Source organism: Topomyia yanbarensis, chromosome 2 (genome assembly GCF_030247195.1).
Source record: "Topomyia yanbarensis strain Yona2022 chromosome 2, ASM3024719v1, whole genome shotgun sequence".
Lineage (NCBI taxonomy): Eukaryota > Metazoa > Arthropoda > Insecta > Diptera > Culicidae > Topomyia > Topomyia yanbarensis.
In genome coordinates, this window is record NC_080671.1 from 376,484,450 (window position 1) to 376,507,843 (window position 23,394).

The window sequence follows — 23,394 nt, forward strand, 5'->3', positions numbered from 1 at the left end:
AAATAGTGGTTTACTCTTTAGCACTCTCAGAGAGCCAAGTCTCGCCTCCCTCATAACATGTTTGTGCAATGAAGGTAGATGAAGCATGGCTTCCATAGATGTAGTGGGTGTTGATTTCATAGCGCCTATGATAGAGAGGCAGGCTAGCCTCTGAACTTTAGTTAGTTTAGCTTGGGCGGTCTTTCGCTTAATTTTGGGCCACCACACAAGAAGATAATCCCAGATCATTTTCGACCTGACATGTTTAAAGAGTCGACAGCTAGTTGTGCAATTATTTATGAATAATAATAATACCGTGAAACGGGGGAACATTCATCACTTTTTCAAATAACTATCTTCACTTCATGTAGATGTAACTGTTAGCATTTTTAAAACAAGTAGTGGTAATCATAGATTGAAAATGTTTAAATAGTTGGGTATTTTATTGTCTTTTACTATAAAAATAAAATTATGTTGTTGTAAATTTTCATTCCAATTCTGTTTATTTTCCGTCGGCCTATTTCCGCTACGAGGCCAAACACCGACGCCAGAGAGGTGACACTCCCACTATCTGGATTGGATATCGACCCATCAACTCATGGACCGGGGACCAACGGCTTTACTTCCCTTCCGAAGGAAGGCGTGACCTCAGATTTTTCTCACCTCTGAAAAATCTCAACGACCTCGACTGGGATTGAACCCAGACCAACTGGGGTGGGTGGCGGTCACGCTTACCACCCAACCATCGGCGCCGTCGTAAATTTTCATTCAATGCTTTTGAAGTAACTATAATTAACAAATTATGTCTATCAAAATGAGAGATAACGCTTGAAATGTTGTGTAAATTGTATATCTGTAGGCAATTTCATGGCCCAATATTGTGACGCCTCGAACGAGAACAAAATTGCCTAGAAGGATACAGTTGGCTTTAATCGAACTTTTTTAAGAAAATATTCGAAATGAAATAGATAACAAGAAAAATCTCGAAATTTTGAAATGAATTTTTGGACAAAAATATTTACGGTTTCTAAAAAAAATTATCAGTTTAGTTGAAGTTGACTGATTTCATTAATATACAAGGTATTGTTCGAACAGATTGAAATGATGCATGAGAGTTGTTCCATTTTTTGTGCTCATAAATAGTACATGAAAAGACGAAATTATCGTTACAGATAGATGCTGAACATGTTGAGAGTATGGTTTGTTTTTTATTAGAGGGAATCATCTTATCGCACGGTGCTGAAAAAAGTCTCATTTGATCTAACTTACCCCGGCGATCAAAGATACCCCGTTTTACGGCACGTCGGGCTATTTCGGCGATGTTGAAAATTTATTCATCGCTGGTTAAAAAATGAATCAAGGAATCGAAAACAGACAAACCAAATGACCAAAATTTGCGCGAAATTTAAAACTAATTTAATTCAATTGGTATGTTGATTACAAATTATATTATTATTCTCGATCTTCGGGTTTTCATTTTAATTCGTAATAAAATGCTGTATTCACTATTTTCTTGTCAGTTTGTATTTAAACGACTGAACACAATTTTATTTGAAGGGTTATGCCGAAAATTTTATTACACAAGCTTTTGATTAGAACCGAAATGTTGGAAAATATAAAAAACAGGTTCAATGCGAAACGAGCAAAGAGCAAGTTGACATTATTTTAATGGAATTCAAAGTTATAACAGTCACTTATCACAAACTTGCGGATTTAAGGGCGGAAAAATCGCGATACCGCAACCTGTATTCTACATCTGATCTGATCATCTGATCAATTCAATCATCGAGTATTGGAGTTACTGAATTTAGATACGAGATTTTAGATTGTAAAAACGCTTTTAATCCACCTAACAGTGTGATGAGACATTTCTTATAACTCTTATCACTCTCTTCGGATATTATATCGTTTGAGAACATTTAGAACTTCGCGATGTTTTTGATAACACATACTACATGGGATAGTGGCAGGACTCAGAGAATCGCTCAAATCAGCATAGGACAACATCAGTGCTAGAAATCTCAAACCAAATCAATGGGAAAGCGAAAAAATGGCCCATAAAATAGACATACCAACGAATTATTGTTAATGCTCTGTTAATAAATATCTAAATTGTGATGGGAATACTGAATTTTCCTAAAGGGGTTATATATTGTACTGAGCCAAAAAAATCGATTTTTTTTAATCGATTTGAAGTTTATACTTTACTCAAATTTCCAACGCGACTGAGAACTAAGAAATCAACGCTTTTTCTTGAAAAGGGCGATACTAGCAGTGATACCATTCAAAGAAAATCAACAGTGAATATTTCTAGACTTGGTTTTAAATCATATTTAAGAACTATTATGTTTTTACATCCTAGATTACATGATTCAGTGATCGAAACCTAAAACTTCATAAAGTATTTAAAATTATTAAATTGAAATTTGTTTTTTCCATTGAAATTGACAAAATGATAGTATCGCCCCTTTGGCGATTGTTTACTTTTTCGGTCCCACCTATCAGCATTGAAGTATCGCCCTTACGGTTTTTTACAATAATTACCGTTCTATACCACCGATTTCGTCCGTATTTTTTCAATAGCGATCATTGTTACTATTTACAGCTGGTATCAGCTTGATAATCCTAAAAAAAATACGAAAATAACAGTTTCGCCTCTAAACTGCTAGCAAAAAAAGTATCGCCCTGTTTATTTGCATGGAGCGTGGAGGGCGAAACTTTAAATAAACAAACAAAAATACAGTTTCGCCCGTTGTATTTTTTGCTTTAGTTTAAGAAAGCAATATCGTAGAATCAAAATTTTTAGGTTAATTTGTTGCGTTTCAAAGCTCTCATTCGCATGTATGAAAAAAGCCATATGTTTACATTTGTAAGTATCGCCCTTTTCACAAAAAAGCATTGAAATGAAATCGCAGCTTCTGATATCACGCTATCTCTGAAGTGCATGCGTGCATAGTTCCAAATTTTACTTTGACATCGACTTTTTCTAAAGGTGACTTCCCAGTAGTATCCTTGATTTGAATTATTATCGTTAATCCTAATGTCAAAGAACAAATAAAAACCTCTCGAAAACGAACCGTTTGGGAAAATCATCATCATTACTGGAATTTTCATTTTCACGAAACTTTTCGATAACCTTCCGTCACTTGCGTAAATGCACTGGGTGCACAGTGCTCTGAAAATCTAGCGAAATCGTCTTAGGGCACCAGCGGGTCTAATTCAGAGCTATCTGCGCGGCGAGTTAAATCTTTAAAGAATACTAAAAATTAATTTCTATCCCATAATTTTCAGTTCAGCAATTCGAGAGATCGTGCTCACCGCAAGCCATGAAAAATAGACTACGTTGTGAAGCGATGGTCACTATTTATTAAAAATCACGGTTAAATAAAAAATTAAACTATTAAAAAATTTCAAATAGTTTATAATTTTCACAAACTTATTAGGAAAAATGTATTAATAAGCTTTCGTAATATTGTGTAGGAAAAAAGCTGAAAATTTCAGCATTTTCTCTACCTACAACATACAAACCCTCAAGTATACCAATTAATTGGTATACGAGTTGGAATAGGTTCGCCAAATTTTGGAAGAAGTCTATAAAATAACCCCTTGAAAGCTACCTAAAAATTGTTGTAGTTCGATGCAATAAAAAATCCCCAAAAATTAAATGTATCTATTAATGTGAAACACAGTGAATAATACATACAATAAAGACCCATTTTTATCAATCTCATGGTGTATTTTAAGCTGACAAAATGATGACATTGACTAAATCGGGCAATTTTTTTTCTTTATAATAAACTGAAGCTGTTAAAATCATCTTCCCGTCCCTTGATGTAGTCTGATAACTATTTCTGATTATGATGAATTTTTTATTTTTGCATATTTCCATCTTCATGATAAGGAAAACATGCTCAAGAAAGGATTTACTCGAATTCAGTCTTGTTCGTCTGCTAGAGCCCATCAAACATATGTTCATATTTGCCTGATAAAATCGCGGTTTCAATGTATTATAATAGATATTCAGCGTTCGAAGAAGTTTCTTGTGAACGAGTGTAGAACGACTTTGTTTCTACTTACTTGAAGTCAGCGGCGTAGCCAGAAATTCGGTTTGGTGGGGGTTTGGTGAAAATCGATCATACTGTCCAAACGGCATAATTCCGAAACCGTAATTTTTGAAGTTTTAAAATTATGCAGAATTATTTTTTCAGAAAATAGTGACAGAGTTCGTGTCTTTAGCGAAATTTTTGAGACTTTATTGTAGTCATGAATATTAACCTGAGAAAATTCACCATAAATACTTCTTGGACGATATACCGTCAAAATGATTTTATCAAATGATGCGCTGTTTAACGTTTGTAAAACTCATCGAAGATACTAAACCTCCGAAATTGGTGGTTTCAAAATGATGCTATCTTGACCTTAAATTACTGTTTTTAAACATTTGACCTATACATATAATTGGTCATATAACAAAAATTAAATGCTCATCAAAATCGATCAGGAACTGCTAGAGTCGAATGGAAATCGTCATTTTTCATAAATTTCTCCTACATTCGGAAAGTGTTATCCTCGTTATTAATCATATTACGTTTTCGTCTCAACTCGACGCATTCCCAAAATAAAAACCTGTTTTAATCCACCTAGTGGTGCAATTGTGCTTTTCTCATTTGTTCAGACTACGATTCCATCGCTGGTTATGTTCAATACAATGGTGGAAATGAATATTACATGTTCAGTACGATTTGCACATACATTCATGGATCGACAGCCACGATCTTGAGATACTATGTGATACTGAAACATCGCTTGAAACCAGCGGCAGATCATGGAGAAAGATCCGGGAGGTCCAGGTCCAGCCGAAATTTTTCAACTTGTTAAGAAATTTTAAACTAGTTTTAATTTTAAAGTAGCAACCCCTCACTGCATACCCCCCTCGGGCCGGTATAATTGAAGACTTTTAGAGTGATTGCATAACCTTTCTATATGAGAAAGGCAAAAATGTACAAAAGTCCAAAGAATTCAATTTTTGTCAAACATCTCAATGTTTCATGCATTTTAAAGTCATTTGGCATCAAAAATACAAATTTGATTTTGAAAAAGCCGATGGGAAGGTTGTACCTTTCATTTGAGACTAACTTTGTGCAAATCGGTCCAGCCATCTCTGAGAAACGGAGGTCACATTTTTTCCACATACACACATACACACACAGACATTTTCCGATGGTTGTATGGTGGTCAACCCCAAAACCTTCTCTTGGCTACGCCGTTGCTTGGAGTTATTTATTTCGCTTCTCATTTTCCGATATGTTTCAGATCGATCCGATGGTTATAAGTTAGAAAAATTGCAGTCAGAAAGTTCGCACAAATGAACATTTTTGTACTGATCAGTTATCAAGTTCCTTCCAGACAACTTGGAAGTGTTCGGTGATTATTTCTAGCGGTTGTAGATACAAAAATGAAATACAAAATTCGTTTTATCGAAATACTGCTTGGCTTATTTCAATGGATTATTACTATATTGAACAATAAATAGGCGACAAAGAGTAATCCACAAACAACAAGCCATAGCTTTTAAAGTATTCAAAATAGATATTTGAAGTCTTCAGTAAAGTTATTCGCAAAAGTAAGAGCTACAAATTTGCCGAAGACATCATTTCGATATAATCACTCCCAAGAAAATTTGTGAAAATATCTCACTCATAGGGTGATTAATCAGCAAAAGCACAATACCAAAAGAAAGGGCATATTTCCTCCATTATATTCTCCGAAGATACTATTGACCTAAAATTAGCCGTTTTGGCGTTAATAATAGATTACATGTTTTTGGTCATATTTCTGGCAATGGGAAATGATAAAAATCTTTCGTCCGCATTTAATGTATAATATCTCTTTTGATAATAGTCCGATTTCAACAATCTATAGCTTGTTCGAAAGGTATTCGTTAAGATTATCTAAAAACATATAAATTGTTAATCTATATTGTCAATTTCGGCAGATAATTTAAAAAAACTGCAAAAAACGCCATTTTTACGTATTCAAACATTCATATCTTGGAAACTAAACATCAGAATCAAAAACAAATTAATAGCGTTCATACTGTTTTTTAGTTCTTTCATTTAAAATTGGTTTGGATAAGATCGGTTCAGCCATTGCTGAGAAACACGAATGAGAATTTGTCCGTTACATACACACACACACAGACACACACACACACAGACATTGTCCCAAATCGTCGAGCTGAGTCGATTGGTATATAAGACTCGGCCCTCCGGGCCTCGGAAAGAATCTTGAAAGTTTGAGCGAATTCTATACATTTCTTTTATAAGAAATGTAAAAATGTAGTATACCATGTTCATTGACCATGGTATACCAGATTTTTTTATAATATTTATTTGACCAAATTGTCTCATAAACCATTCTCCTAACATGTGTGCCAATGTTTGGAAATTATTCTGTTTCTAAATTTTTCAATCCAAGATTTTTTTTTAAGTTTATTAAAGATTCTACAATGCAACAAATCCGCCATGGGCTTTTGTTGATCAACATTGTTTGCATATTCCTTAATATTCAGTTAATTCAGCCTCAGAAGCATTTCGGTGATAATGAGCTGGGGTATCTGATGTAATGCATAGATGGATCGCATATAACTCAGCTAAGCATTATTAGCTTGAGATGAATCGTGCGTCTAGATAGTGTGTCCGTCTGTCAAATCATCGTCATCTTTCGTCTTGATAGATGAGGGAAAAACTGATAGTATATGGTGCTCGTTGGATATCATTAACAATTCTCCCGCCGATCCGAATCTTGTCTCAGATGGTGTATATTTAACGAAGAAATCTCAGTTCTCAGTACAGACAACTAGATGCCATGAACACTGGAGATGAGGGGTACTATAGTGTAGATTTTTGATTCTCAAAGGCCCCCCCTCCCATAGTGTGACAAATGCCAAAGTAAGCTCAGATGCCAAATTTCATATCATTTGAAATTGCGGTACTATGGGAAAATCTTGAGGAAAAATATATTAAATGCTATAACTTTTGAAGTAGAAATAAAAAAATACAATTTATACCTCTTTTTAAAGTAAATAACCTTAGCATTTTAATGTAGATATTTCTGTTTCTATAAAAATACGGGAAAGGTGGGTACTGAGTAATTTTGGCCCCAAAATCCCCAATTTTCAATAATATTTCTGCTCCGTGATGCAAATCATACATATTTTGCAGTTTTTCTAATGTGAGAAAATCTCAGAAATCGAACGGAATCTTTTTGACCTTTGTCCGAATACGAGAAGTTGGGGTTATAGGGCCTTTTGTGATTCATATTAAATTTTACCATTTTCTCGTGCATGTATCTCTATTATTCTTCAATCAATTTTAGTAAATTGTACCTTGTTGAATGTGGAAAATCCTTGGGAACAAAACAAAAATGGATTCGTTACATTGAACGATGTTTCGCTACTCCCAAGCATAAATTATCTACTTACTCTCTGTGCAACTTCAGCTAGTCCAGATCGATAACGGAGTAGCAGCCAGGGGTGGTCGCACAAGCTCAAGCTCAAGCTAATAATTAATTAAGCTAATAATTAATAATTAATTAACAGCATTTTGTGAATTTACCTAATAATTAATTAACTATTTCTCAAAAATTAATACGCAAGTTCACTTTAAAGGCAAAACAATGTGTAAATTCACTTCAAAGTGAGAATTTCTTCAGAGTTGATGTATTTAGCCGTTAGATTATGCATTGCGTCCAGTCGTGAGATACACCCCAAGCAGCACTTGTAACAAGCACCGACAGTGATTAGTTGCATAAGCAAAGGCTTTTACACGTGCGCTTTTTGGGTTGCTAAACCAGCGCAATAATGGTTGCCATATTCCTTTATGTAACGAATTATGTTGCTGAAACTGTTAGTCAACAACTGGTGTTGCTCGGGACGTCAGTTGGTATATGAGTACACACATCACCAAGTAATCCACCTAGTAGTGAGAAAATAGATTTCTAATATAATTCATATTCATATTATACTCGTTGCATCACCGAGAGCAACTGTATTTTTACACTTCTTATAAAAGAAATGTATAGAATTCGCTCAAACTTTCAAGATTTTTTCCGAGACCCGGAGGGCCGAGTCTTATATACCAATCGATTCAACTCGACAATGTGGGACAATGTCTCTGTTTTTTTTTATCGAGGGGGAATCTTCAACAAAGAGCACTACTGACTTGGCCGTGGTACTGTCGGATTCTTACTGCAGCCCTTTCTCCAGAAAGCCTACCGACTAAACCTCAATCTCCGTATCCTCTTCCTTCCTCCTCCTTCCGTTGAGTATTACTTCGGACCCGATCAGAATGAAATAACAAGATTATAACAGAACACAATTTTTGTAACATGTTGTATTATAAATTAGGTCTCGTTAGTAGTTAAAATAACAGAAATTTATAACAAGTAACAATGCGAGATATAGTTTTAAAATATTTTTGTTATGTGTTTCTGATCGGGGAGAGGCGACAATGTCTGTGTGTGTATGTAACGGACAAACTCTCATTCGTGTTTCTCAGCAACGGCTGAACCAATCTTATCCAAACCAATTGCAAATGAAAGGCCTATCACTCAGACAGAACGCTATTAATTTGTTTTTGATTGTGATGTTTAGTTTCCAAGATATGAATGCTTCAAAGTGTAAAAATGGTGTTTTTTGCAGTTTTTTTGAAATTATCTATCAAAATTGACAACATAGACAAACAATTTATATATACTTAGATAGCTGTTTCAAATACCTTTCTAACAAGTTATAGTTTGCTGAAATTATCAAAAGAGATATTTAATTATCACCGATTACCAATACCTAGGAATAAGACCAAACACATTTAATTGACTATTAACGCAAAAACGACTAAGTTGAGGTCAATAGTATCTTCGAAGTATTTATTGGATGTAATATGCTCTTTCTTTTGATATTATGTGTTCACATCCTCCTATAAGTGGCATATCTTCATTAATTTTCTTTTAAGTGATTATATTAAGATGATGTCTTCAGCAAATTTATAGCTCTTTCGTTTGCAAACAACTTTGCTGAAGACACTGAGTGTCTATTTTGTATGCTTTAAAAGTTATAGCATGTTATTTATTGTTAAATATAGTAATGAATATACCAGCCGAATTTTATTTCGATAAAGCGGAAAAGGATAATATCAGCACATATTTTGTAATTCATTTTCTATCTACCACCGCTAAAAAATAATTATTAATCAATTTCAAGTTGAGTAATTGTGTTTTGATCACTTTTCACGTTGCAAACTTTCATTTGCCATTAACTTCTGACAGCTTATTTTCTAACTTATGAGCTTTTGATCGGTCTAGAACATATCTCGGATAACGAGAAATGAAATAAATGACTTCAAGTAAGTGGAAACAAATTCACTACAAACTCACCCACAGAATACTGCCAACTTGAGGATTATTTTTGCGAATATCTTTTTTCTATTGCATTGAACTACATCATTTACACCATTTTTGGTAGTTTGTTGAAGGATTAATTTAACGGTTTCTTTCAAAATATGACGAACCTTCTTCTTACCGTTAATTTGTTTGGGTAGTTTATGTTTAAAAAGTGTCCTAAATTAATAAGTACGCTTAAGGGGGTTGATTGCTTCAGTAGACAAAAAAGAGGCTTCATATTTACATGGTGACCAACTTATACCACACAGAGTTGAATTAGTTAATTTATTAAAAGTCTATACCCAAGTAACCAATAAGCATGAAAAGTGCTTTTTAAAAAACCGCTTTTGGCACAATAGACCGCTCCATTATTGCTATGCCATGAAAATATTTTTTACGGCTTTTCTTCCTTCAAAAATCACAAATAACGTGCGAATATAACACACAAAAAGAATTGTCAGTATGACCATAACTGCTTTCTGTATAAATTCACATAGGGGTGCCAACAACCGACCACTTTCCCCTATTGTTGCGATATATTCTTCGATTTATCTATCGCCGTAGGCAAAAAAAAAGATTTTTTTCTAGTTTTTTTTTTGCTTGCGGCGGTGACCTTAAGGGTTTATATATGTAGCGAATCGACAAAGATTAGAAATTTTCATTATTTTCTCTAATCAAGATTGCAAAATTTATTAAGGGGATACACCACTGTAGAGCACAAAAACATAGGCATTAGACCGGCAACAATTTTGACTTTTTTTCGGAAGACTGTTAAATCAAACGGTAATTGGCTTCACAAAGCATGTATCAAATATGAGCTTTTTCCGAAAACTCTAGTTCACTCAGTTTTGAAGTTTGTTTGGCAATAGAAACAATAAATTCAGTACAAAATACCAGTGTCATCTTGTGCATTCCAAAATCTGCAGATATATAGCTTAAGATGTAAGGATCAACATTGCCGAAGACTGCAAGTTGATCCGATTTTGCAGTAAAAAGATATTGTCATATAAATCTATGTGTTGCCTCTCTTTCTCGCACATGCTTAGAATAGGAAATTTCAAAACTAATCGGCTGGTCTTCAAAGTTAAATAACTTAATCGGGGAACCTCCAATCAATATGCAATCTCCAACGAAGCTGTTCGTAATAAAATAAGATACGCGATCATAAGTTTTGCGGTATGCAGAGTTACTGTGGAATTTTTTATTGGATTTTAAATTTTTATTTCAGAGTTCCCATATACTGCTATAGAAACTTGAAACCTCTTGTGGGTAAACTAGAGCTATTGGAAAAAGTTCATAATTAGCATATGATATGTGCATCCAATCGCAAAGATGTTGTCCCATGCTAATTTGATCTATGTAATATCCAAAGATGTTGATTTGAGCGTTTCTCGGAGGCCTGCCACTTTCCCATGTAGTATGTATTATCAAAAACAACACGAAATATCATGTTGTAAATGTTCTCAACCGATATAATATCCGAAGAGAGTGATAAGTGTTATAAGAAATGTCTCATCACACTGTTAGGTGGATTAAACTCGTTTTTATTTTCGATTTTCCATATATACTATTATAGAAACTCTCTGAAGTGGCCTCTACTTTCCTAAGAACTTTTGCCCAGTAAAAGTTTCGCTCGTGACCACTATGCAGTGTTTGAACCATTGTTCCTCTCTGCGTCGAAGGGTAGCCTTTATCCACTACTTTATGTACATCGCAGGGCAAATAAGTAAACAAGTGCTCAATTACATATTTGAAGGAGATGTGTACAAAGCGAATTGAAAGCTATTAATCTTCCATCGCCATAAGCATCAATAGATTCCTACTTGCAAAAATATATATTAATCGAATAGATCCAGTAAAGAGCCTCTCAAAGTAACTTTTATTTTTCAACAAAAAACATGTTTTTCTCAACCGCCAACACACCATTAGTAAACTTTGTTCATCATCTTGCGCTGAGCTACTTGTCGGAATACTATTGTGTCTGCGTTATAAGAGATCCTCACAATGATATTAGTTTTTCCTTGCCAACTCCAACCGCAATCATCACCACGGACGACACATTCAATGAAAACTTTCAAAATGGTGTGGACATGGGATGCCAAGCATTCATTGTACTGCATGAGCAAGCTCTGTGGTCATTTCTAGATCTTTTCATGGAAGTCCACGATTTATCAAATCAACGATCCTTCAACAAAAAGTTTATCGTAGTTTTGAAAACATTAGATCCCGACAGCAAACAGAAGATATGTGAACATCCAGCCATCAGAGGTAATCAGGTTTAATGCATTCTAAGCCAATGTCAGATATACAATCCAATTTTTTGCGTTATGTTAGCGAAACATGTATTAGAAAGCTCAAGAAAAAAAACATCAGTCACTGAGAACTCGGAAACTATTCGATGTATGAGAAAACTTAAATAACAAAGGTTGCTTTTTCGCATGAACTCACCGGAAAATGTTAGTAATATTTTTTCGTTATTTCAATTATGTATTGAGAGAAACGAATTAACATTTTTAAAAGTTGGACCAACCGTTGTTTATATATTAGGAAGATCATGAAGAAATAACAGAATGGATCTCGGAATACTTTACAAGATATTTGAATTAAGACATTTAGTAAAATGTTGCCTTGCTTTATTGTTATATTCCTAATAGTATTTTGAGATCAACGCTAGAAGTTTCACACAACCTTCCCAACATAATTCTTGATATTTAGGGAGAAGAACAAAGAATTCGCAAAAAATGCAGAAATTAAATAAAAAAATAGGAAAAATTTCAAAAAATCCAGAGTCATCAGTGATTGAGAAATGCTCTATTGTATAAACTTCAATAGTTTCAAATATCATAACTTGAAAAATAAAACCACATTCGGCCAAAAACAAACTATGGATCGATTGCTGTTAAAATATTTTACGAAAATTAAAAATTTGTTTGTAAATGCAACCTGGAATGACCTTATATTATCTATTCATAGACCTGCAGGAAATTCTGATAATAATACTAAACGAAGAATACGAAGAACCCTTTGAACTGTACACAACGAACATCTTCGGGAACGGTTCTAGAGGGGTGACTGTGGTGCAAATTCGACCGATCACGGGTTCAGATTATTTCCCGGATAAATCCAAAAATCTACAACAGATTCCTCTTAAGTTCAGTACAATGTGGTATCCTCCATACATTTCATTCGAAGAAACGGTAATCTAGCTATCTTGATATTTCTACTGATCAAATTCAAAATGTTCCGGTATAACGATTATTCACAGACACCGGATATGGCGAACGCCCGGTACGATTCGGCCTACAAAGTACAAGATGCTCCGGTACTGATAGATGGAACCGATGCATGTGTAGTGGTTGAATTTTGTCGCTTACGAAACTGTTCTCTCGAACTCTTTGATGGTAAGCGTGATATTAGTTTAATTCATGGATAACCTGCAGATGCTGGCCGAACAGTCAACTTTACGGCATCCAATTTTATCGTCTACTTACAGATGAGATCGAAACATGGGGAGATGTCTTTGAAAACCGGACGGGTACTGGGATAATGGGCGCCGTCGCTAGTCGCAACGCACATTTCGCTGCAGCAGCTATATATTATTGGTAATTCGTATGGTGAATATTTCCTCGTAGACGGAACAATTTTCCATTGACACGTTGTAGGTTGGGACCTTGCCACTGGACTTCATACACAACTCAGATCACAAGAGCAGCCGTGACAGTGCTCGTACCACGCCCTTTACAACTGGCTCCTTGGAAAACGCCGTTTCTTTCATTTACTGGTGTGCTCTGGATAGCAGTCGGTGTAGCGTTCACGGTCGGAGTATTTGCCGTGTGGTTGGTTGAGAATGGCCGAGCTCGAATATTGAATTTACCTAAGGCACAAGCGAAATCTTTTAGCGATTCGGTTCTAACTCTCATCGGTTTCTACATGGAGCAAAGCTCAAGTACACGAACCGATTTGGTGTGCTGCATTTTCCTCTTTACGTCACTCATAATAGCAGGCTTTATGATAGGCAACATGTACGGGGCTGGTCTGGCTGGTGTCATGACAATTCCTCAATACGAACGTCCCATTGATACCACGGTTGATCTGGCTAACAGTGGATTGTTATTTGCTGGAACTGTTATAAATTGGATTTATTGCATATTGGAATCAACAGAGGTAGGTAAATATTAACCATCCAACAGTCCGAAGAATGACTCTTCCTTTTCCATGCAAGCCGCATTTAATTACATTAGGCGATAATTATCGAGTCCTCGACACCGAACACCTTATGAAACATAGTAAGACACGTGACATGGGATTCGTCGGCGAGTTTACAGAATTTGGCCATTTTACACCAGTTGACTTCCTAGATGCGGAATCGGCGTCAATGCTTCGAATACTAAAAGATGACCTAGCTTGGCAGAGTACTACAATTCTTATGACCAAAACCTGCCCATTTAGGCAAAGTTTCAGCGATCTTGTGATGAATGTGAGACAGTCGGGAATCCAACATTTGATTGAATACCGTGTTTGTGAATAATCAACATATGGTGGTCCACACAATTTTCATAGAAGTTTCTTTTCTTAACAGGTGTCAATTAAATTCATGGATCGGAAGGTGCAAAAGAGCTTAGAAAGCAGCAGACAGAAAAACTCGGAGCAAGAGGCAGTGGTTCTCACGATTTTGCACTTGTTAGGAGCATTTATCATTTTGGCGCTCGGTTTTTTGTTGGCTTCTATCGTTTTTGCTTTGGAGTACATTTCTGGAAGGACAGCACGAAAACCATTATTTAAGGAAGGCAATTCGTTTCGCAAAATGTTTAAATCACGAACTAGAAACTGATTATCACATAACTTTTCGTAAATTTTGAGACTACTGGTAAAAAACAGTCTGCTCTTTTTCTTTAGCATTTTCCCAGCATTTGCACATCCCGATCAGCACGTAATAACAGAAAGCTATCAAATTTATATCTCATGTTGATATTTATTACTCACTGTGTTATCTTTGTGATTTCCCAATCAGCAATACAAGCAAAGTTACATCAAACTTATATTTTCTGGTGATATCATTAGATTATATGATATTAATGTACGCATATAACGATAAGGTTATGGTAAGTTATATATACTTGTTCACAATAATCTTTGAACGCTAACGGTAAACTTTGAATGTTCGTTACATTACACAGATGACAGTCTATTTGCTAATACACTTGAGCACTTTTTTGGGAATAAATTATGAAGCATCTACTCAATAGTTTTTTAATCTTTTTTTTAGATACATGTTTTGACTTTTCAATTTTACTTTTGAAGACGAAAAGAAAAATATCTCGCGACCTTGAAACTTCATTGATGACATTAATGTTGAAACTGCATGGGTCCCGCTTAAGCAAAGTAGCGGCAAATTTGGAAATCTGTAATCAGAAAACTCAAATTTTTATAATCATAGCCACGTTGGCTATGTTTGCTTATGTAAGTTATGTAACGATTTGTGAAAATTTCCAATATTTGCGTAATATTTGGCCTATTAGGGGCTATAACAATGGAACAAATTGACATTTTGCAAAACACTCTAGGGAAAACACAGCGGTATGTTTTCTGAACATCTGGAGACAAAATTATTGAAATCGGACCAGTGCTTCTATGAAAAGTCTTACTGGGCCACATAAAAAAACACTACTTTCGGGAAAACGCATTTAAAGAAAAAGTACGGTGTATAACTAGTTTGTAGTACCTTACAAGTTAATCTGCTATACCGGAGCCGTATAGCTCACCTTCCTCATCACGCAAAATGTTCTTGGTTTTCCACACTTTAGTTCTTTTGTTGAATTCTGACCTGCTTTGCCGCGACATCCACTTTGCATGCAGAACGAGTTATCCGTTCACCGTCGAGTCGAGTAGCACATCTTTCAGCATCAGTCCCCGAGACATTCCCTCACCTGCATAGCTTGTAATATCGATGAAAATCCTTGGACTGCCATATAAAACGCAACATCGACTACCTGCATGCCAGAATTTGTACAAGTGTTTTGGCGCTAAGGCCCTGATTCCGCTATTTATTTTGGTGGGGGAATATAAGCATCTTTCTGAAAAACCTAATTCGAATTCTAACAAAACATTTCATAGATGGGTTTCAATAATTCTACGATGGAAGGAGCGATGGGGATCCTGACATGTTCGAATGTTTCTAATGTTCCTTTTGCTTCGACCTGACGCCACTTGCACCAACTGTCCTCGCCGGGTGGACACTTTGGGTGTTGGGAATTTTCATTCGAAGACGAGCGGTGTTCGAGGGATTGCATGTCGCATATGTTCTACAGAATTTGGGTTTCTCCGAATCGCCAGCCCATAAAATTTTGTTAGCTCGCCGCTTGAATTGTCCGTCAACTTTCTCTTTTCGTTTCCACTGATACCATTGTTCTTTCTTCAGTTTTCGTAGTCTCGTTCCAATACGCTTTTCAACAAGTCTGACGCATTGTTTCGTCCGACCGATTATCTCGACCCCAAAAAAAAAACAAGAAACCATTCACAGACGCTCACATACATAAACCGTCAAGAATGGACCGGTGAATTTTTTGAACAATGATTTTTCCATAGACAAGCGCCATCGTGATGCGCCGCGCTTGGTATCTCAGATACGGCGGGAGATGGCCAGATGGGTACCTTTCTGTTCCCAGAAACATGCCAAGGAATATGATTTTCACCAAATCCTTTCTGTGGCGTATAGATTGAAATTAAACAATGAAAAAACATTGATTTTTTGAAACCTTGAGAGTAGCAGACCCCATTAAACCAAATTTTCGATTTTTTTGTTTTCCTAATATTTGCGTTTTTTACGTGAAGTCACATCGAAGAATACCAAATTTTTTTGATATATCTGTTATAGTATTCGCAGTTGAAAGATTGAACCAGATTTAAAAATAATAGAAGCCCTGAACCTGATGCGACTCGTGATGAAACGAAAAAATATTCATTTAAAAGTTCATGTTATTCATTCAATTTATCTATTCATATCTATGAAAATGTGTTCAATTGATGGTAAAGCATATAGAACAATAATTAACACTGTTTACATTGTGCCAGGGCCCACGGGTTGTTGCACGTCCGCTTAGTGCGACATTCGGAGGCGAATGAAAACCTGCCTTGAACAGGGATGGAAGGCACCTCAAAGCAAATAAAGAGAAGAATGAGAACGCCTTTTGCACCTTTCATGCGAGCTACCGCTCTACTCTTATATAATATTCCTCTTCACTCCCGATGTGTGTTGTAGAGATGGTCGGGTTCGGGTTTTCAGACCCGAAACCCGGACCCGACCCCATCCCGGCGGGTTTCGGGTCGCGTTCGGGTTTTGTAAATTTAAATTTCCCGGGCTCGGGTCGGGTTCAGTGTTTTCAAATTTGAATTTCTCCGGTTCAGGTCCGATCCGGGTTCTTTAAATTTTAAACTTTCGGGTCCGGGTTTTTCGAATTTGGAATTTTCGGATTCGGGTCGGGTTCGGGTTTTGAACAGCAATTTCTTGATGCTGTTTGTGTCCACATACAACACCCAGCCTCTTTTTGTAGTATTAACTTTATTTTACTTCGTGATACGAAATGATGACATGTAAAACATTTCTTCTCTTCAGATTCGCAAACTGTCTGCATTATTTTGTTTTTTAAACGAGTACTGAGAGAGCATTTAACAATAAGTGTTTCGCGTCTAAAATCTCTGTGCGATTTATTTTTTATTATAATCATCAATAAACCAAGTCAAAGTAAATTTATCGCAAAATATATTGGTTCAAGCAAGTAGAAATCTACGGGAAGTAGAGACAATCTATCAACGATGGCACTCATATGGTAATGATATGCTAGCGCCACTATCAAATCAGTGGTATATGAAACAAGTACTTTCTATCATATTTAGCCCCCAGACTAGGCCGTTACATGATCCGGATTCCTTCATGATAATACATGAATTTCCACTACTTTAAGGAATTAATCTTAAAGATATTGTGTGGTTTGTTCAAGCCTTGGGCGGCTTTGTAGATGTTTGTAGTCGTTCCGAGAAGCATCTCTACTGGCGCGCATACCGTTCTAGCTAATGATGTGACACCAAGAACGCGTCAGATAATATTGATTGACACCCTCCGACACAAGTTTAAGTTTGACCGTACCAACCAGTAACGCGGGTGACGTCGTGTAAACTGTCGAATACCACTCGCCAATAGACAGTGCTTAATTTAATAAACATGTAATAAATTATACAATACTACTCTTTCAGGAATGGATTTCGATAACAAATATAGAAATTTTGGTTAAGTACGACGGGCAAGATTGTTTGAATCTGTCATCATTATGCCTTTTGTTTCCCCATGCGTTAGCCACCGATTTATCCTACCTTGCGGTTAAGATATCGACGATTTATAATTTTCTCCGAAAATTACAAATGCGACGTTTAATAATAGTAATTGTAAATGCCAATTCCTCTCGCCAATAATTCGTTTTGCCATGAGCAGATATAATTGGACACTTATGGTGGGACTTCAGGTTCGAGTGATTCTATAATAATTTTGGATGAACCTTGGATGATTCATTTAGATGAGCCATGGATCCAGCTCGAGTGCCTAAATTTAAAAATTATCAAGACCGGTTCAGATCGGGTTTCTCAAATTGTAAATTTTCTGGTTCGGGTCGGGTTTTTAAATTTTGAAATTATTCGGATCGTGCTCGGGTTTTACAAAATTTTCGTTTTCGGGTTCAGGTCGGGTTCGGGTTTTGCAATTTTAAAATTTTCTGGCTCGGGTCGGGTTTTTCACATTTTAATATTTCGTGTTCGGGTCGGGTCCGGGTTTTTCAATTTTCAAGCTCTTTGGTTAGGGTCAGGTTCGGGTTCGAAAAATTGAAACCCGACCATCTCTACTTGACTGTCTTCGATGAAGTTGTAGAACATCACATTTTAGACAAATTAGCTGAAGATACGCAACCTATATCTTTTATCCTTTCGATTATACAAGAAATTTTGATGTAAGGTAGGGTGTTTCTTAAAAACGGTTTTATTCTCATAACTTATGAAATTTTTATTTTACACTAATTTACCCTTTGGACAACTTGAAAATTATTTTGGGACATAATTTGCTTTAAACATCAACTGCTAAAATTTTTTCGCTTCAAAGTTATGAGAACTTTTATATAAAAAATATAACTTTTTCAAATTATCTTCGCATTATCTTCGCTTAGGGCACTTAGCATTGAATACCGTGGCTGTCATGAAGTAGCATGCTTTATAGTATATATCACCAAAAATGTCAAATAAGATATTCTTTATCAAATAGAAAGGTTATGCAATCACTGAAAATCATCAACCTAATCCCGGCCAGAAGGGCGTAGAGACGTATCCCATTCGACTCAGTTCGTCGAGATCGGAAAAGTTTGTATGTGTGTGAATGTGAGTACGTATGTATATGCGTATGCGTCAAAAAATTCCACTCATTTTTCTCAGAGATGGCTGAAACGATTTATCCAAACTTAGTCTCAAATGAAAGGTACAATTTTCTCATCGCCTGCTATTGAATTTTGTGTCGATCTGAATTCCGGTTTCTGAGTTACGGGTTTAAGAGTGGGACCACACAGAAATTTCCCATATAAACTGTTATCAAAATGATGCAAAACTTTTTAAAATTGATGCAAAATCAAATATTATTAAGATATTTGATGCAATCCCGAAAAAAAATTGACACATATTGACTTTTTTGGATTTTGGCACATTTTTGCCTTTCTCATATAGAAAGGTTATGCAATCATTATGAAAATCGTCGATCTAATCCCGGTATAATGAAGGTTTGACCGAAACGAAGAAAAAGGTGGTCGAAATAGAGTTCAGTATAAAATGTGCTGCAAAAACTGGCTTTGACCAAAGCTTTTGAACAAGATGCAAAAAACGCGCAGGACTACACACTACAATATTCAAAAGGTGCCAAATCGCGATACACTGTTGATGAAACCATACCAGCTCTTCACGGATAATGAGATTTTTGTGAAAGCTTTTCCGGCAACTTCCTTTTCTACGTTTGCTAAAAAATGCATGATTTGGCAAGCAATTTGCTTGTGTGGAAAGCGGAGCACCCCATTCGTGATAACCGAAACGGTCACTGGGCAGGTGTGCTGGAAAAAAAAAACTTCTCCAAAAGCGTCTACTTCCACTTTTAAGATCTCACGATGGCTCTACGTTTTTCTGAACGAATTTAACTTCGTGCCACTACACGAAAGATGCTATGGAAAGGATCCTAATCCCTCAACACACCGGAATTGCTGCCAATTGAAAAATACTGGGCAATAATGAAACTGGCACTCCAGAAGCATTCTATGGAAGCGAAATCAAAGGCAGAAATGAGGAAAAGTGGATCTGTACATAAAAACTTTGTACAAGACCTTAGGAGCAGCGCTAAGAGGAAGGTACGTGCATTTGGACATTGCTATACGGGAAAAAAAGTTGTTCCCAAAATCGTTAATAAAGTGCTACGAGTTCTGGAACCATCACGTTTTAACATTACAGAAACAGAACCATAAACAAAAATCAAGTTTCATAAATATGTTCAAATTCCCTTCAGTAATGCCCGCATAACACATTTATTAGTGGAAAAATTTGTTTTTGTTTTGAGAACTTCAGTCACGATTTCCTCCATGTTATCACCAAATTGATTTTCTGTATGGGAACTAGTTCCCAACTTTATGAACCTTATTCATATAACCAAAAGTCGACTGATCCTTTTATTCATAGATTTAGGAACATTAGTTCACAAAATCAAAACAGTGTGGATATTTCCTCGTGAAATATTTCACGAAACTCAAAATATGATTCATGAATCCATTAAATCCTCGTGAAACAATTCCCAATGATTCCCAATATATTTGTCGCGATAAAATATCTATGCTCGTGAAATTATTCACAAAATTTTCAAATGTTATCCATGTATTCGTGAACTGGTTCATGATTCCCAGTAAAATAGTCACGACTTACCATTCGTTCTAGCGAAATAATTCACGAAATTATAAAATATTATTCATGTATTCGTGAACTGGTTTTTGATCACTAGTACAATAGTCACGCCTTCCCATTCGTGTACGTGAAATAGTTCACAAAATCAGAGAATAATATTCATGTATTAGTGAACTGGTTCATGATTATCAGTACAATAGTCAAGACTTCCCATTTGTGCTCGTGAAATAGTTCGCTAAATCGTAAAATATTATTAATGTATATGAGAACTGGTTCATGATTCCTGGTTTAATAATCACGACTTCTTATTCGTGCTCGTGAAATAGTTCACGTTACCATAAAATATTATATAAGATTTCTTTTAACGGCTTTGTCAGTCTTTTGATAAATAATGGAACGAATTTTAATTGTACCCAAAACCAGACTAATCATGACATTATAAACTAGTTTCCCCTGAAGATGATGCCAAAAAGCATCGAAACGTCGGACAAATATTAAAATTCGTTCCATTATTTATCAAAAGACTGACAAAGCCGTTAAAAGAAATCTTATATACACCGTAACAGTCGAAATCTTCATTTGCAATAAAATATTATTCATGTACTCCTGAACTGGTTCATGATGCCTAGTACATAATTTATGATTTATCTTGCGTGCTTGTGATTTCAAATCATGTTCAATTTCATCTAACATGATCATGAAATTTCTATGTGAACTATTGCACAAAATTTGGAACATATTTCGTGAAATCATTATATGCCGATTGCGGCCAGTAATAGGTGCAAGCAGTAGATACAAGAAAACTATGTCGACCTCCAACATCGATATTCATTTGACAAGGTCCAGTATGATGTCTCGACAGAAAACGGAAACTACGCTGAGCAGCAAAAACATTATAGAGTTACAAATCGTGATATAGTTCACAGAACAAGATACACTTTTATGATCCAGTTGTCACGTCAAATCCAATAGCAACCAAAAAATGACATATCGCGATAAGACGAAGTGAAATTACGAATATCATGAAAAAAATATTAAAGGGTTGTGTACAGGACACGACCACGGTGACATTAAAAATATAGGTTTTTTATCTATCACACATATCGACACACGTTCTTGTTCACTCGCCTGTTTTCATATGTTACAATATGCTATATACCCTCCCCATTAAAACATAATTTATTGAAGGTCTTTTAACGGTAATCTATTAATTAATAAAGTATCTCACTAGGTGATTGGCATTATTTGGCTGATCCATCTAGTAAAAATAGGCTGGTCTGTCCAGAAAATATATTCAAAAGAAAAGTTCCATATTGAGAGCTGTGATGAGGAAACCCACGCCCGCCAACGGAAATATACAGATTCTCCATAAAATATGAAATTTCATTTTCCATTTAAATTTTCAATAATGTACTAATGAACTTAAGTAAACAATCTTAAGTGTAAGTATTTCTTGATCGATTAGTGGTGGAAAAATGAAATTATTTGATAAATTACATTGTTATGCAACGTTCGCACTACCAGTTAAAACGGGTTTTTATGCTATCTTGGTGACATTTTTCTTGTTGCTAATTATTAAAACGTGTTATAACTCTGTAGTGTAAACATTGTATTATTAAACCAATTCTGCAGCGTTTTATGTTATATAGGTGTTTTATGTGGTAATAGGACTGACATAATTATATCTTCAGTACAGCGGTTTGTTTCATAATTTAAAACAGATTTATTTTAAAATTTAAATTAGTATACCCAACCGTATTTGTTGTATACCTTAAAACGCAATTAGAACTGTGTTTTAAATACATAGGGTAGGACAGATATTCTGACTGGTTTAACTGGGAAAACAATTTTAAGTCCAGTAACGCTTAAGACATGGCTTGAATTTGAATCGAAAAAGAACACCCGCTTCAACTGCTGCTGGGACGGTAAGTTCTGTTTTAAAATTTTCCGTTGTGTGCAGTACGAAACAAAAGTGTTTGAAATTAGAAAACAAAAAGTTCTGCTGGGAATGTGATTGTTTCCGATGCAATTACACTCAGATTTTTCACGCAGGGGATACAGGCCGTGTAAATGAAAACCGCGTAAATTTAAAAAAAAGCGTGGATGAAAACCGCGTAAATTTCAAAATCCGCGTAAAAAACCTGAGTGTACTCTCCTATATAAAATACTACGCTGCTGAACAGTGCAATAACTACAGAAGCACGTTGTCAGATGCCTTACTGATAAAAAACATATAACCGAAATATGAAACATGAAAACCAATTGGCTCTTTACCCTACGCATGCATAAAAATAAATATATTTTTTTCAAACGCAACACTCTTAAGCAGCACACACCGTATTGAATTAAATTCAAACCACCCACTTTGCAAATCATTCTGTGACACCATGCTGGTACCCGACAAATCCGCACACGGCCACCACTGCCGAAAATGCATAGCGTCTACCGCTTATTGTAGTGCCCAGACGCTGCAGCCATGATCTTACCCGTTCGACATAAGAACAAAAACTGATTCAAACGGGTACACGTCACCTCTATTTATAAACTAATATGGTATATGGTATATGGTTTAGTCACTTAGGTGCGAGTGTGTGCAAATGCCAACGTTACCGAAAATCGATAGCGCTTATTGCATCGCCCGGAGACGACGTTGCTCGTGTGGGATAAGAGCAACAACTGATTTAAACGGACATGCGTTGCTTCTATTTATGACTTTTCGTGTTTCATTGAGCAACTAAGCTGCCCTCTTTTGACGGCTGTGTCTGAGAAATCTGCCTCACGAATGGTATTTTTCCCGTTTTTTGTGAACTTTTTAATTTTACCAATTTCCAAAAGTCTACTTTTATTGGGGAGATATTAAATTATTACCAATATTTAAGTTAGGTGTTTCTGAATCGGTTGGTGTATGAATGATTAAAATCCATCTAGTAATATTGGAGTTATAAGCGTGCAAACCTTACATAGTTTCGTTACATGGGAGATAGTTTAGATTTTAGAATGACACCTAGCCCC

General features: G+C 35.8%; 2 protein-coding genes across 3 annotated transcripts in view; both read left to right on the top strand.

Annotated features, from left to right (window-relative positions):
- The window catches only part of LOC131680777 (uncharacterized), a 74,096-nt gene that overhangs the window by 47,180 nt on the left and 3,522 nt on the right, over window positions 1-23,394 (top strand). The window contains exons 7-8 of the mRNA XM_058961487.1: window positions 12,391-12,614; window positions 12,683-12,739. Coding sequence (XP_058817470.1) covers window positions 12,391-12,614; window positions 12,683-12,739 — 281 coding nt within the window. The remainder of the gene's footprint in view (window positions 1-12,390; window positions 12,615-12,682; window positions 12,740-23,394) is intronic.
- LOC131684630 (uncharacterized) lies at window positions 11,336-14,639 on the top strand. Of its 2 annotated transcripts, XM_058967653.1 has the most exons (7): window positions 11,336-11,685; window positions 12,391-12,614; window positions 12,683-12,818; window positions 12,911-13,019; window positions 13,080-13,581; window positions 13,640-13,931; window positions 13,997-14,071. In XM_058967653.1, the coding sequence occupies exons 1-7, from the start codon at window positions 11,508-11,510 to the stop codon at window positions 14,005-14,007; spliced, it is 1,452 nt and encodes a 483-aa protein (XP_058823636.1). In that variant the 5' UTR covers window positions 11,336-11,507; the 3' UTR covers window positions 14,008-14,071. The 2 variants fall into 2 exon arrangements, with proteins under 2 accessions (XP_058823636.1, XP_058823637.1); XM_058967654.1 differs by lacking the exon at window positions 11,336-11,685 and having other exon boundaries at window positions 12,594-12,818; window positions 13,640-13,933; window positions 13,997-14,639.

Coding starts and splice junctions, on each gene's coding strand:
- LOC131684630 (XM_058967653.1), top strand. CDS start 11,508: ATGGGATGCCAAGCATTCATTGTACTGCATGAGCAAGCTCTGTGGTCA. Junction 11,686..12,390: donor TGAACATCCAGCCATCAGAG/GTAATCAGGTTT, acceptor ATCTATTCATAG/ACCTGCAGGAAATTCTGATA. Junction 13,020..13,079: donor GCAGCAGCTATATATTATTG/GTAATTCGTATG, acceptor GACACGTTGTAG/GTTGGGACCTTGCCACTGGA.